The 15,920-nt window shown below is 36.5% G+C and overlaps 1 protein-coding gene across 3 annotated transcripts in view; it reads right to left on the reverse strand.

The window, feature by feature from the left end:
- LOC118553187 (protein diaphanous homolog 2) overlaps positions 1 to 15,920 on the reverse strand; it is a 951,294-nt gene that overhangs the window by 236,448 nt on the left and 698,926 nt on the right. For all 3 annotated transcript variants that reach the window (XM_078064453.1, XM_078064454.1, XM_078064452.1), the window contains one exon: positions 3,027 to 3,190. In XM_078064453.1, coding sequence (XP_077920579.1) covers positions 3,027 to 3,190 — 164 coding nt within the window. The remainder of the gene's footprint in view (positions 1 to 3,026; positions 3,191 to 15,920) is intronic.

The following is a 15,920-nucleotide window of genomic DNA, read 5'->3' on the forward strand; positions in this document are numbered from 1 at the left end:
GTGCCTTTTGTTTATGCTATACATGCCAAATAGATCTCCCAAGATGAAACTCTGAGCTCATTTGGAAGTAATTTTTGGTAGCACATGAATCAGAACTCTTATTTTCTTCTCAGCAATACTGGTATTTTATTGCCTACATCTATAGTCCAATATGTTTTTAGCAGTAGGAACCCTGAAGCCAAATACACAAAACACTAAGAAAATGGGAACTTCTGGCGATTACAATTTTTGTCTCTCTTTCAGGGTTCTTCCCTCCCCTGGGAGAGTGAAATCACTTTAAGCTCACTATGAAATAGGAACATGGGGAACACAAATGATTGACTGAAGTTGGTGTTGGTTTAGGAGTGTTCAGCTTATAGGTCAGGTGTAAAACCGTTAAACCTGCTTGTCAAAGTTTACTTGTCAAACACCTACGGTTTTTCCTGACTCTGCCCAAATGTTACTTTCTCTGTGAAGGCTTCTCAGGCCAGCTCAGGCAGGGTTAGGCAGTTCTTCCTTTGCATTATTATAGCACCTTGATATTGCTAAGGCAGCACTATCAAATTACATTGTATTTACCTGTCTGTGTCTTTTCATTCATGGGTAGAGAGAGACTATTTTCTTCCTTTTCTCTCTGGACCCAGAGCATTACCAAAATCAAATTGATTTTCAATAAAAAATAATCAAATGGATGGACAGAGTATGGCTGATAATATTCTCCATCTGCATAGCATAGGTTATGAGGTGCTTTCACATAGTGCTGAGAAAGAAATGTCAGGAATTATCACCTGTATTTTATAAATGAGGAAACTGATGCCCAGGGAGGTTACATAACCAACCCAAGTTCAAAACAACCAATAAGTTGTACACTTAGCTCTCATGCCAGCAAGTCAATAATGATTTGGAGAAAAAAATGATAGTAATAGTGTTCTGAAAGGCAGACGGCGGTGGCTGACCAGGACACATTGTAGGAGATGGTTACCTGTTTTGAAAGCTTTAAAATCAATCTTAGCAGGATCTCAAGAAATTCACATAAATGTACACAAAACTGGACTCCAGAATGTCAACTTGTTTACAATGAGAATAATTTGTGACAAATTATTTCCCTGTATTCAAGCTATACACACAGGAAGTCAGTAGACAAATATATCCTATTTATGTATACAATTCACATTACTCTCTGAAATTCTATGACTCATAGACTTCTAAAGAGGAATAAATTCTTAGAGATCAGGAGTAAAATCACTTCATTTTAATAAATAAATACGTAGCTACAAAGGATAAATGACTTATATAAACTCACACAGCTTATTAGTAATAGCACCAGGCCGTAGAGTCAGGTCTTCTTAAAAATGACATCATTACATTAAAAAAATAACGCAACAACTTATGATCGGGAAGTAATACAAATACAGTTCTAGTTCTTAGCAAGATTTCTAAGCATCTGGCTAACATGATTAAACACAGGCTGCCACACAGGAATTGTCCTTAAATGCTATAAAATGGGAGTACATCAAATTCTATTCTATGACTGTGTATCAGGGAGGTGAGGGGCACTAATGTGACAATGTTTTCACATCCAATCCATGTTAAAACAAGGCACTTTTTAATAGAGATTGACAATATTAATTATATTTATCTCCATTTACCCACAGACATTGATGTTATAAAAATAACTTATTGGATTTATCTTTTCAATATGTCAACTGAAGTGTATTTTCTAGTCTTTATTCCTTTTCAACATATTTTTTTTCTTCTTGAAAACAGTCCAAGTAGATATAACATAGGTATTCATAGGTTCACGTCATATTTATAACTTTTAAGTTTTGAAAATAGTTGGGCAAGTCATTGCCAGAACACATTTTACTACTTACTGGCCAGCTAAAAAGGTAAATATGTATGTCTATTAAGGGGTAAAGACCAAAGACCAAAATAAGCTAAGATTCTCAGAAAAAAAAAAAGACAAATGATCATATTTATGAAAGCTTTTATTTAGCTTCTATCACCAAAAATAGGATGTGCTCTGGGTTATATGTCCTAACTTAGTAGATAAAAGCAAATGCTTTCCACAAAAATATCTGTATCTCACAGACTGTGCAAGTCATACCACAATCCAACAATTTCATGGGGCAACATAGTCAAGAGAGAGAGCCTTACTTAGCAAATAACTGCTTTGGGGATAGAAACGTACCTCAAACTGCAACGAATTCGGTTGCTAACTGATCTTCCTGTTGGGGATAATTGCTAGAATTCCTTCTTTAAAATACATGAAACTTTACTTATTTGATATCAACTATTATGCATATCTCTCTATTACTATCATAATCGGAGTCTGTGCTTTTCTACTTTTTCACTGGATGCAGAGAACTATTTCCACAACATTTAAAAAAAATTTTTTTTATTATGTTATGTTAATCACCATACATTACATCATTAGTTTTTGATGTAGTAGTATTTCCACAACATTTATACAGTAAAGCTTTTGCTTCCCTCTAGCATCGTAACTGGCACCCTGATTACCCATCTCTAATTAATGCTAATATTTACTGTCATCCCCAAGAGTTATAGTTTGAAACAGGAACCTACAGTATGAAAGAAAATTTAAGTATTTCAGGTCATTTATATAGTCTAATTTAGAACTGATTTCTCATATAGACTATGACAAAAGCTTGCTCACAGATCATAGCATTTTAATGTATTAAGTGAAAGATGACTTTAGATATTAATTTTTAAGGTAGGTCAAATTATAATACTATGCTGTATAAAAACATCATTTAAGTACCAATTCGTTCTTTTTCTTATAAAATTTCAGTAGAAAAATTCCCATATATATCTAAAGTTGAAGATAATTCATTTAAGTCCCCATTATATATTAAGCCAGCCAACCATTTTTACCTATGTCACAGGTATAAAATATCTGTCAATTCCTGGTAAAGGACTATAACATGAAATCAATATGATCAATAGGTACATAAAATGCTAACAGAAGAAATTTTTAAAAAAACACAAACAACAGGCCTTGCAATCCTTTAAGATGTATTACTCACCAGAAACAAAGTTCGGAAGTTGCTGAGATCACCAAAGAACTCTTCTATGCTCACTGTCTTAGAGTCAAAAATAAAGTATTCTCCAAGATTCTCATAGAGCTTTAGCATGTTGTTGTGCATGGTGAACAGTTTTTCATACTGGTCTCTGGCACTCTTTGTAAAGCTGTAGCTTTCGGTTAAGGAACATGACCCAATAGCATCTTAAAGGCAAACACTAGATGTTAAGATTGAATGATACCATCATTTTTATAAATACTTACATATTAATTTGCCACGATTGCCATAACAAATACCACAGACTGGGTAGCTTAAACAACAGAAATGTATTTTCTCACGATTCTGGAAGCTAGAAGTTCAATATCAAGGTGTTGGCAAGTTTGGTTTCTTCTGTGGCCTCTCTCCTTAGCTTGTAGATGGCCACCTTCTCACTATATCCTCACGTGGTAGTCCCTCTGCCTGTGTTTGTGTCCTCATCTCCTCTTCTTTTTTTTTTTTTTTAAAGATTTTATTTATTTGACAGAGAGAGACATAGTAAGAGAGGGAACACAAGCAGGGGGAGTGAGAGAGGGAGAAGCAGGCTTCCCGCGGAGCAGGGAGCCCGATGCGGGGCTCGATCCCAGGACCCTGGGATCATGACCTGAGCCGAAGGCAGACGCTTAACGACTGAGCCACCCCAGGTGCCCCCTCATCTCCTCTTCTTATGAGGACACTAGTCATATTGGAGTAGGGTACACCCTAAGGACCTCATTTTAACTTAATTGCCTCTTTAAAACCCTATCTCCAGATACAGTCAGTCACATTCTGAGATTCTGGGGGTTAGGGCTTCAACATATGAATTTTTGCAGGGACACAAGTCAGTCTACAATAACTTGCTAGAGTCATTTTATTGGTTAATTGGTTTCAAAAATTTGTAAACTAGGCATAACTATCTAATGTATAACCATGCAAAACATGTTTGCTAAATGAAAGCATATAAGTACAAATACCAGAAAACTGCCTCAGTTATCTTTTAATGAACAAGGTAGGGCAGAAACGAACAACAAAAAACTTAGAAAAAAAAATTCTCTTTTTAAATACACACATTCTGTTTAGAGAGAGGTCACAGTGAATTCTATATATAGGCTGTGTGTGTGTGTGTGTGTGTGTGTGTGTGTGTGTGTGTGTGTAACCCACATGAAGAGGGGAAGGAGAGGGAGAGAAGAGGAGGGAAGGCAAGAGGGAGGTATGAAGAGAAAGGGAGAAGACGGAGGGAGAGAAAGGGAGATGGGAAAGAGGGGGAGAGATTCTGCTATAGCGCCAGAACCTTAGTCACCCAAAGGGCTTGCTAAAACCCAGACTGCTGTTTGCTGGGACTGAGCCCAGGAGGCTGAGAATTACACTTTCTACCGAGTTCCCAGGTGATGCTGAGGCTGCCAGTCCTGGATACACTTTGAGTAGTATGCTCTAGAAAAGCTGTGCCAGGCGTGGAGCCTGCTTAGGGCTCTCTCTCCCTCTGCTCCCCCTGCCCAAGCAGACTCTGCTCTGAGTGCAGAGCCCCCCTCAGGGCTCACCCTCATGACCCTGAGATCATGACCTGAGCCAAAACCAAGAGTCAGATGCTTAACTGGCTGCGCCACCCAAGTACCCCAATCTCTCTCTCTCTCTTTTTTTTTAAAGATTTATTTGACATAGAGAGAGACAGCGAGAGAGGGAACACAAGCAGGGGGAGTGGGAAAGGGAGAAGCAGGCTTCCCACCGAGCAGGGAGCCTGATGCGGGCTCTATCCCAGGACCCTGGGATCATGACCGAGCCAAAGGTAGATGCCCAAGGACTGAGCCACCCAGGCGCCCCTTTCTCTCTCTTTATAAAAAAAAAAAAATCTCTTTGGGCGACTTCGAAAACAAAAACCAACTAAAATTTTCATTAACTCAGAGCAAGTATTGTGAACATTTTGGATTATTTTCTTCTAGTCTTTCTTCTATGGCTAATAACTTTTGAATGTAAATTGGTAAGAATGCTTCAGAGAAAGGTTAAGTGGGCTAACAATGAAGAATAAAGGAAACCAAATCCACCTTTAAAAATTAGAGTTAAATTAAAAAAAAATCAATGGTCAGAGAAGTAAAATGTCTTTTTGTGAAAAGGTAAAATACTTAGAGTTATAAAAGAAGGATAATAGGTGGCGCCTGGGTGGCTCAGTCGTTAAGCGTCTGCCTTCGGCTCAGGTCATGATCCCGGAGTCCTGGGATCGAGCCCCGCATCGGGCTCCCTGCTCTGTGGGAAGCCTGCTTCTCCCTCTCCCACTCCCCCTGCTTGTGTTCTCTCTCTCGCTGTGTATCTCTCTCTGTCAAATAAATAAACAAAATCTTTAAAAAAAAAAAAAAAAAATAAAAGAAGGATAATAGCACAGGTTGAGGCATGCTATTACAAGGTCTACTATAGTGTATTAATATTTTATGGTAGTATTATTTTATCAGGCACTGATAAATGTGTTTTGAAATAACCGATTTTATGATTTTAAGATTAATCTTAAAATTTACAAATATAAAGATATAAAATTTCTAAAAGTATAAATCTTATATTTAAGATTTTCTGAATTCTTCAGTATGTTTTATTATAACTTGGGGCCAAATTTATTTTTGAGGGGAACACAGCTCTCATTTTACAATGGAAGTCAATGGAGAAAATCAGACCATTTCTTTTTTTTTCTTTTTTCAGACCATTTCTGGAAAATTACTTTGCAGCTGACACTTATTGGATACAATGTGATTTTAAAAGTGAGATGGGACCCTACCTATGTTCTTTCTTAGGCTACTTAAATATTAGCATTCACATTAGCAACACAACAACCTCCTCCCTGCTAACAATCTTTAAATCTTTCAACCCTCAAGTCCATTTTGACCTCAACAGACTGAAAGTATTAATGCATTTTTGACTTACTCTACTTTCTTTTTACCAACAAAAGGATCTCATATAATGCTGCATACACATTTGAGACTATCACCATATGTTCTTTGACTCCTAAGAAAGTGTTAAACATTTTGTTTATGAGTTGCAGAAATAAGACAATACTCTTCATTTCCTAGCACAGAATGAAAGTGAGATTTTTGTTTGCTAGTCTCTCCTACCCAAACAAAACAGACTCATGCCAGAGACTTGCTAGGCATAAAAGTTATCAAAGGGCATTTACTTGTACTCTATTTACAATGCAAAGTATTAAACTGTATATTTCACAAGGCTCAACATCTGTACCACACAGGGAAAAGCCAAAGATAAAAAAGGAAAAAAAATGTATGTTTCCCATTTATCATAACAGTTTTTCACCAGCTACAATATGTCCATGTAGGGATACACGACTTCACAAATTTGTTCTCCCAGAAAAAAACCACACAAAAAACCTGATTTCAGAAAATTCTGTCTGTGTACCAAAGTGAGAAAATTTGAAAAATTCTGGGAATGGCTTCTCTTAGAAATAACAAATGGAAAGCAGCCCAATCTCCAAGTCCTTTACTTATCTTCTTCAAAGTGATTATTTTATAAAAGGGATAGATGGCATGAGTCAGCCCTGGAAATCTCTCACACATGCAGTGAAGTCACCAAATCCTAACTGGGACTGCAGGTAAAAAAGAGCTAGACACCCTCAATCCTTTTCATCCTTTTATTTCATTTAGGAAATTTTTATTTTATTTTTTTGAGCACCTATTAAATTCACTGGTTAGTACTACGCTAAGCATTGTGATGGCTGTAATGATCATTAAAGCCTAATCCAATCCAACCCCTTAAGAAGTTTATAATCTAATATTACAAATAATTCTACCATCATTAATTTGCATTTGTATGGAATTTTACCATTTACAATATGTTTTCCCTTCCGTTATGTCCCATAGTCTTCATAACAATCTTATCAAAAAGGTAGAGAAATACCAGTGTTCAAATTTTAGAGTTGTAGAAACTAGACAGAAGGTACTCATCCATCTAGGGTTAGCATGTAGTGAAGGGAAACAGAATATGCCACCCCAAAATATGCCTCTTTGGCATAGATTTTTATTTATTTGTTTTTGTTTCAAGTTTTTATTTAAATTTCAGTTAACATATAGTGTAATATTAGTTTCAGGATAGAATTTAGTGATGCATCACTTATATACAACACGTAGTGCTCATCAAAAGTGCCCTCCTTAATACCCATCACCCATTTAACTCATCCCCCTGCCCACCTCCCCTCCAGCAAACCTTCAGTTTGTTCTCTATCGTTGAGAGTCTGTTTTATGGTTTGTCTTTTTCTTTTCTACCCCCTATGTTCATCTGTTTTGTTTCTTAAATTCCACATATGAGTGGAATCATATGGTATTTGTCTTTCTCTGACTGGGAGAAGATATTTGCAAATGACATATCTGATAAAGGCTTAGTATACAAAATCTATAAACAACTTATCAAACTCAACACCCAAAAAACAAATAATCCAGTTAAGAATGGGCAGATGGCACAGATTATTTTGAGCTGATTGAGAAAGAGCAGACATAGGAAAAGCTTTGAAAAGAGTAAAAGTTACCTTTCGAAAGGGGAATTTACATTTATAAAGGATGTCTCCCTCTCTGTACCAAGAAGAAAAGCATGACTCTAAATCACAAGAAAATCAATGGTATCCAGAGTACCAACCGTTAAATTGCAGATTTAAATGTGCATAACAAACTTTACCCTTGTTTATGGTGAATTTCCTGTTAACCGTCCTCCCCTTCCCTATAACGAGTGTCCTCACACCTTTCTTTCTTCTGTCTTTAGCTGAAGATGGTATTTAAACTGGTAGCTTAGGTTTAGTATCCAAAATATTTAAAGAAATTATACAACTCAAAACCCAAAACAAATAATCCAGTTAAAAAATGGGCAGAAGACATGAGCAGACATTTCTCCAAATAAGACATCCAGATGGCTGACAGACACATAACAAGATGCTCAATATAACTCATCAGGGAAATGCAAATCAAAACTACAGTGAGATATCATCTCACACCTCAGAACAGCTGAAGTCAAAAACACAAGAAACAAGTGTTGGAGAGGATATGGAGAAATAGGAACCCCCTTGCACTGTTTGTAGGAGTACAAAATGGTACAGCCACTGTGGAAAACAGTATGGAGGTTCCTCAAAAAGTTAAAAATAGAACTACCTTATGATCCAGTAATCACACTACTGAGTATTTACCCCCAAAATACAAAAATACACTAATTCAAAGGGATACATGCACCCCTATGTTTATTGCAGCATTATTTACAATAGCCAAATTATGGAAACAGCTCAAGTGTCCATGTATGGATGAATGGATAAAGAAAGGTGATACATACACAGACACACAGACACACAGACACACACACACACACACACAGGAGTATTATTCAGCCATAAAAAAGAATGAAATCTTGCCATTTGCAACAATATGGATGGAGCTAGAAAGTATAATGCTAAGTGAAATAAGCCAGTCAGAGAAAGACAAAGACCATATGATCTCATTCATATGTAGAATTTAAGAAACAAGACAAATGAGCAAAGGAAAAAAAAGAGAGAGCGATAAACCAAGAAACAGACTCTTCACTATAGAACAAACTGATGGTTACCAGAGGGGAGGTAGGTTGGGGGAATGGGTAAAATAGGGGATGGGGATTAAAGAGTACACTTATGATGAACCCTGAGCAATGTATAGAATTGCTGAATCACTATCCTGTACAACTGAAACTAATATAACACTGTATGTTAACCATACTGAAATTAAAGACACCTTATTTAAAAAAAATAAACTGGTAGCTTGGGCTACCTCAGGGAGTTACTCATTTTTCCCTTGGTATTTCCCATGTATACATGAGGTATATATGTTAATAAACTTCTCTTTGGTTTTCTCTTGTTAATCTGTCTTTTATTACAAGGGGGTCTCAGTGAGGAACTCAGAAGGGTAGAGGGAAAATTATTTTTCCTCAGCTACTGGAGACATCATGATAGTCTCTTGCATAATACCTAGTCTAGTGTTCTTTTGATATGGTAGAAATGTAATTATTTATAATGACAACCATCATATTGCCAAATTCAATGTTCACCCCTCTGTCCTCCTTTTGATGTCTCAGCAGATTCAGATACATTTAGCCACTCAGTGTCTATGACACCCACCCTCATGCTTAAAATATTTTTTTTTTCTTACCTCCTCTATTTCTCTGGTAACGTCTATAAAATTTTAGAGTACCAGAAAGGCCTGATCCTGGATCCTCTATCTACATTCTCTCTAACTGACCTAGGTAATTCACATAACTTTAAATACCATGTATATTGGTGACCTCTCCCCTCCAAATTATATATCTAGCCCCAATCTGTTCCCTGAGGTACTAAGTTTTATAATCAACCGCCTACTTGTCATCTTTATTTGAATGCTGTTGTTGTTTTAAGTGGACTCTCTTGGAATCACAAATGTTAATCCTCTCCTGAAAACCCTGTAATAATTTAACATAACCCTTGGAATAAAATCTAAACTACTTCTCAGGGTTTATGACGATCCACATGATCTGGCCTCTGCTCACCTCTGCAACATAATGTCATCTCATTCTCCCTCTTAACCACGATAACCAGCCACATTAACTTTTCTCCCCCTTGAACATACCAAGTTTTCATACTCAACTCGGGGACTTTGCACTTGCTGTTCCTTCTGCTTAGAATGTTTCTTTTTCACCAGATCAATCAATCTCAGCTCAAATGTCACCTCCTCACAGAGGCTTTCCCCAACCACTTAATCTAAAATATCCACTTCCGGGGCACCTGGGTGGTGCAGTCAGTTGAGCTACCAACTCTTGGTTTTGGCTCAGGTCGCTATCCCAGGGTCATGAGATCAAGCCCTGCATCAGGCTCCATGCTCAGCATGGAGTCTGCTTAAGACTCTCTCTCCCTCTCCCTCTGCCCCTCCCCCTGCTTTCTAAAAATAAAGAAATCTTTAAAATATCCACTTCCATTACTATTACTCTTGCTTACTTACATTATGCAAACTTATAACTATCAGACATTCTCTCTTTTTTTTAATTTAATTCTTTATTGCCTACCTTGCCCTACTTAAAAATGTGGCCCATGAATAGACCTTTCATGTCTTATTGACCACTGACTCATCAGCACCTAGAATAGTGCCTGGCACATAGTTGAAATATTATCAGTGACAAAAGATTATGGGGTACTTTGGGGAGGATGATTAGACTATCCTGGGGTTGAAAAGTAGTGTGACCTCTTCCCACCTGCTTAAACAACCTTGGGAGTTTTTGAAATATTTAGAGAGAAGAACCCTAAGAAAACAATGGACTTTCCAAGAAGAATTTCCAAGATGAGGTAATTCAAAGTATTTTATATCCTTAAAATACGTATAACCTTAAGGTGGTAAAGTGAGCATATCTAATACATATAAAGTACTTATCAAATATAAGGGGGGAAAACAATTTAGAGCAATTTTTCTTTTACTATTTGACTCAAATTCCTTATGCTATAAAGACAAACATTTTTGATATTTCCAGCTTGGAAGTTAGTCAAAATAACTGAAATAAAATCCCATCATCTTCTCCCTAAGAGAAGTATTCATTGCAAGGTTGATAAACTAAAATGTGTTCAACATTTTAAAACACTAGCAGGTAAAATGTTAAATTTTTATAAGTATTAATTTTAAACCATTTGATCTTAATCTTGTTCTGAATCTGGAAATTTAATTTATAAAACATATACTGTAACTCCCACAAAGCCTTTTTATATTAACTCACTTGAAAAGCTGACTGGGAAGCAGTCTTCAGTTACTTGGGTATTTATGTACTATACAGAATTGTCTAAAGCTTTATCATCTATATTTTTGTGTGAGTATATATAAATTTATAGAGGATATTCCTTAGTAATATTGTAATAGCATGGACTTAAAATTCAACCTGAAACAGCTATAATTCACCCATAGGCATTTACTCAAAGCAAATTATTTTCTTTACACTTTTAGGTACATTATATATCATTTTTCACTATTTTTGGTAGCTGTACCTACCTGTCTATAAATTGGTTAAAGGTAGGTATTGTTAACCCTTGCCCTCTAACTGGTAAAATAGTTGATAGGCTTCAGGACATGCTACCCCAAGATATGGCACCATGGCATATTCAAAATTTTAAAAGAAAGGAGGAAGGAGGAAGGTCACTCTGACCTTCTCCTGAAGCAAGTTATAAGACCTCCATGTGCGAAGTGGCTTCCTTATACCCTGAGGAAAAACTACCCTTATCCCCAAGATGGAGGGATAATGAGAAGAATCTGAATAAACAGGGCTTGCTAAGTTCCCCTCAGTTTAATACACTTAGCTCATGCTTTTTGCACTATTATACCTTTCCACTACTTTCTAGTCTTTAGCAAATCTAGCATAAAAAAGAGGTTTAACAATTTCTTTGGGTCTTAATTTCCTAATGAAGGTTCCCATGTCATGTGAAAGTTATATTCAATAAATTTGTATGCTTTTCTCCAGTTAATCTCTTTGTCAGTTTAATTTTTAGACCTACCCAGAGACCCTGAGAGGGTTGAGGAAAACTTTTTCTTCCCCTGAAGAGTATTGCTTCATCAAATACTAGGCAGAGAACACTATTTATCATTTTACTTCATTTCGATATAAAGAGTAATTGGTACCACAGAAAACTTGTTCCAGTAGAGCCAAAATAAGCATTAGTAGGGCACTGGGAATGAAGGAGTTTATGTATCTCACAGCTAATTGAGTTAAATCAGTTCTTAAAATTTCTCATTTTCATAAGGAGTACATTAGTTACGATTTTAATAAAAAACTTGAAATTTGGAATAGCATTACTGCTGGATTGTTGAGAACGTGGAAAAATCAACTTGAGATCCACTTAACCTTCACACAAGCTTTAGTTAGCAACATGGCATAATTATTCATTAAAATAAAAGGAAGTCACAAACATACACTCTATTAAAGAATATAAATATCATTTCCTCTTTCCATAACCTTCCAGAAAATATTCCTCTAAATGTTAAAAAGAAAATACTAATGTTTCTATTTGAGTATATCATTTTTAGTAAAAAATTAATATTTTAAAGAAATCTATCTTTTAAAAATAACATTAACACATATTAAAGTAGTTGGAATTTACTTACAAATCACACATTATGTGATGAATAGGTGTGGACAAATATTTTAAAATGTGAAATTTTAACAAGGACAATAACGAATGCATCTGTTAATTTCCATTTGGATTCAACACAATACTTTAAAATAGTTTAGGATATAGACTACAAAATTCTTTTAAAAATCAGATTACAAAACAATATAACAAAGATAGCATAGTTAATGATAAAAATTTTGAACCAAATCCCCAGTTTTTAACATATAGGAGGCAATTATGTTACTGAAGAGATGAAACCATTTTGTTAGTGACCCCACTTTTCCACAGATGGCCTAAGTCAGCCGGGTATAAAAATTTTTGTCTTGTTTTTTTTTTTTAAGGTTTATGATTTATTTTTTGAGAGAGAGACAGCCAGAGAGGGAACACAAGCAGGGGAAGTGGGGGAGGGAGAAGCAGGCTTCCCGCGGAGCAGGGAGCCCGATGCAGGCTTGATCCCAGGACCCTGGGATCATGACCTGAGCTGAAAGCAGATGCTTAATGACTGAGCCATCCAGGCGACCCAAGAAAATGTATTTAAATCAGCTTCCAGTTAAAGCCACAAATGTGATGACAAAGGTAAGAGGTACACTCAGAACTCCTTTTCTCTACCCCTTTCATTATTCACTCCCTTTTGTCTTTTGTGTAGATTTCTTTTTACCCTTCCTTTGAAGATGGACTACCTTTGCATTCTTAGACACCCAAAAGAGTGATTTTTTCATTCATTTATTCAAATCTATTTATTAAGTGCCTGCTTTGTGCCAGTTATCTTCTAGGTGCTGAGAATACAGTAGTTAATATTCACAAAAGGTCACTGGTCACTGCTTTCTTGGCATTATAGTTTAGTGGGACAATATACATTAAACAAAGAAATAAAAAATTTAAAAATAAATATAATTGTAAAGCAGAGGTTGTTAAAGAATATATATTTGGGAGACCTGAGACCTGAAGGGGAAGAGCCAAGAGGAGGAACACTGGGGTAGGGTGTATGATGGTTCTGAAAGATATTAAATATTCTAAGAACATGAAGAAGAGGAAAAAGGCCTGGAATGTGAAAGCCTATGGAGTAAGTGGGGGACAGGAGGGAGAAGGTTCCTGAAGTGTGTAGGGGCTAGATTCTACAGGTCTTATCTTAAGCATTTTGAAATTTTTCCTGAGAAAATTGTCTGGTGAGTTTTAAACAAGGAAGTGATGGGATCAGTTTTCTTCTGCTCAAAGGCATAAGAGATGCTAGCTAAATTCACACACACACACACACCACACTAACAATGATAACAACAACAAAAAAAACCCCTTAGGACTAATGGAACATAGAGTATTGTCCAAATGAGAGTAAGTCTACTTGCTAATTAGTATATCTTATATAAATATTCAATTAAAGCATATTTGATAAATTATTAAGAATGTTACATAGAATCAAAGGCAGCTAAAAAAGAGCAGGTGTTAGGCAATACATAACTATGCAGACTGGCATGCAAACAGTTGTGTTTAGAGTAACATAAGAGTTATGATTATACAATTTGAGATTGATGTGTATATTTGGAATGTCAGTATTATTATTTAATATTCATATCATGCATGCACAGACATTAATTAGATCAAGTCCTACCTCCAGCTTTACCTCACATTCAGTTCTCAGCATCATTTATCATGTAGCAACACTGTATACGAAACTGTGAGAGATTAAGTAGAGAAAAAGAAAGTAAAGTGATAAGACATGGTTTCTAACCCTCACTGAATTTATAAACTAGTGTTGAGAGACAGATAAAATAATAGCAGAGCAGCAATAGCAGAAAGTAATGTTTATTGAACTCTACAATGAACCAGGCACTGAGTTAAATGCTTTATAAGTGTTGTCATATTTAACCCTCCCAATGGCCCTATGATGCATATATGCTATTACTAACTCCATTTTACAACATGATGAAATTAGCCTCACGGAGATCAGCTGACTTTCTCAAGAGTAAGCCATCTCAATAGTAAGTGGTGCATTCATGATTTGAATCTGAGTACCTTTTCCGATTCCCCCATAACACAAAACTATGTATTTGACCAGCATGCCATACTGCTTCTTCTGTTTAAAAAAAAGATAAAAATACACAGTAACATAAACTAAGCTTCACAAAGGAATTCAAGAAAGATGTAGAAATGTATAGCAAGAAGTGATTCTGAGATTATTAGGAATGACCTCAGAAGGAAGTAACTACTGAGTTCCATCTTGACGTATGGGAAGGATTTCTCAATCCAAAGAGAAGACAATCCAGGCAATGAGAATAGCATGAGCAAAGGTATAAATGTATCTGGAGTTACCAAGGAACTCTGGCTATTCTAGGATAACACAGTTTGAGTATGGAGGGAGATGTAGAGGAAGATAAGCCTGTGATGGGTGGCAGAATAGGCCACCTAAAATATGCCTCTTTGACATATGATTAATTTTGAGTTGAAGGCACTTGGAAAAACAGCAAATGCAAGGAGAGGCTTTCCCCGAACTCCCTTTATCTGCTTAAAGACTGATCCTCTAAAAGGAACTCAACTGTTATAAATCCCCCTGGGAGATCAACCAAGGAAGATTGACACTTATCAAAGGAGAGGAGGGGTGCCTGGGTGGCTCAGTCAGCTAAACAGCCAACTCTTAATTTCAGCTCAGATCATGATCTCAGGGTCCTGGGATGGAGCCCTGCAGCAGGCTCCACGCTCAGTGGGGAGTCTGCTTCAGGATTCTCTCTCTCCCTCTGCCCCTCCCCCTGCTTGCTCACTCTCTCTGTAAAATAAATAAATAAATCTTAAAAAAAAAGGAGAGGTTACTAGAAGTTGACATCTGACCCAGACAAACTATGTCACACACTATCATATCTTTCATCTATTCTTCTAAGTTCCCATTCATCTTTCCCAAAAATCTTTTCCTCTAAACAGCCTACATCCTCTTTCCTCTAAGATACCATAAAAGCTCTCAAACCTCACCACTTACTTAGGTATCCAGTTTTTTTTCCCCTGTGATGTCCCTGCGTACATATTAAACATTAATAAATTTGTATACCTTTGCTCCTCTTAATCTGCCTATTATCAGTTTGTTATATAGACCCAGCTATCAAATTTAGGAACATAGAGGGCAAGTCTTCCCTTCCCTTTACTTGGAAAGATATTGAATGCATATTAAGGTTCTCAAGTTTTCTTTGTAGGCAAGTAATCCATGGTTTTTATACAGAGGAGTAATATCATCTTACTTGTTTGTAGGAACCTAACTGATAACAGAAGGATGGTTTGGAAGATGATACACTGAATCATGGGAGAGCATCTAGGAAACTAACAGGAAAGTGCTACGAATGGAAAACAAAGGATAGATATAAGAAATACGGAAGAGGTAGCATCCATCGGACAATGGTGACTGACTAGATATTAGTGATTAGAGAGGGGGAAATATTGAGAATGCCATTTGAGTTTTCTAGCCCATATGACTCAGCATATGTTTGTGTATGCTTGCTTTATAATAGAACTTGGGAGACAAGAAAGGGAACATGGGGTGGGGGGGCAGGAAGGAGAATAATGACTAGTTTTGAATACACTGCGTATAAGACATCCATGAAACATGGGGATTGCAATATGTAAAAGGCAGTCTGGAGGTAGGTGGGATCTTTGATAACTTGGAGATCAGCTTCTGTGGCAACAGTGAGAACTGCAAAGCCAAGGAAAATAGAACAAAGACTTCCTCTCATCCAATCCGATCTAGACCAGGACAATACCTTAACAGTGTTCCCTTAACATTCTTATTG

This window comes from Halichoerus grypus, chromosome X (assembly GCF_964656455.1).
Source record: "Halichoerus grypus chromosome X, mHalGry1.hap1.1, whole genome shotgun sequence".
Lineage (NCBI taxonomy): Eukaryota > Metazoa > Chordata > Mammalia > Carnivora > Phocidae > Halichoerus > Halichoerus grypus.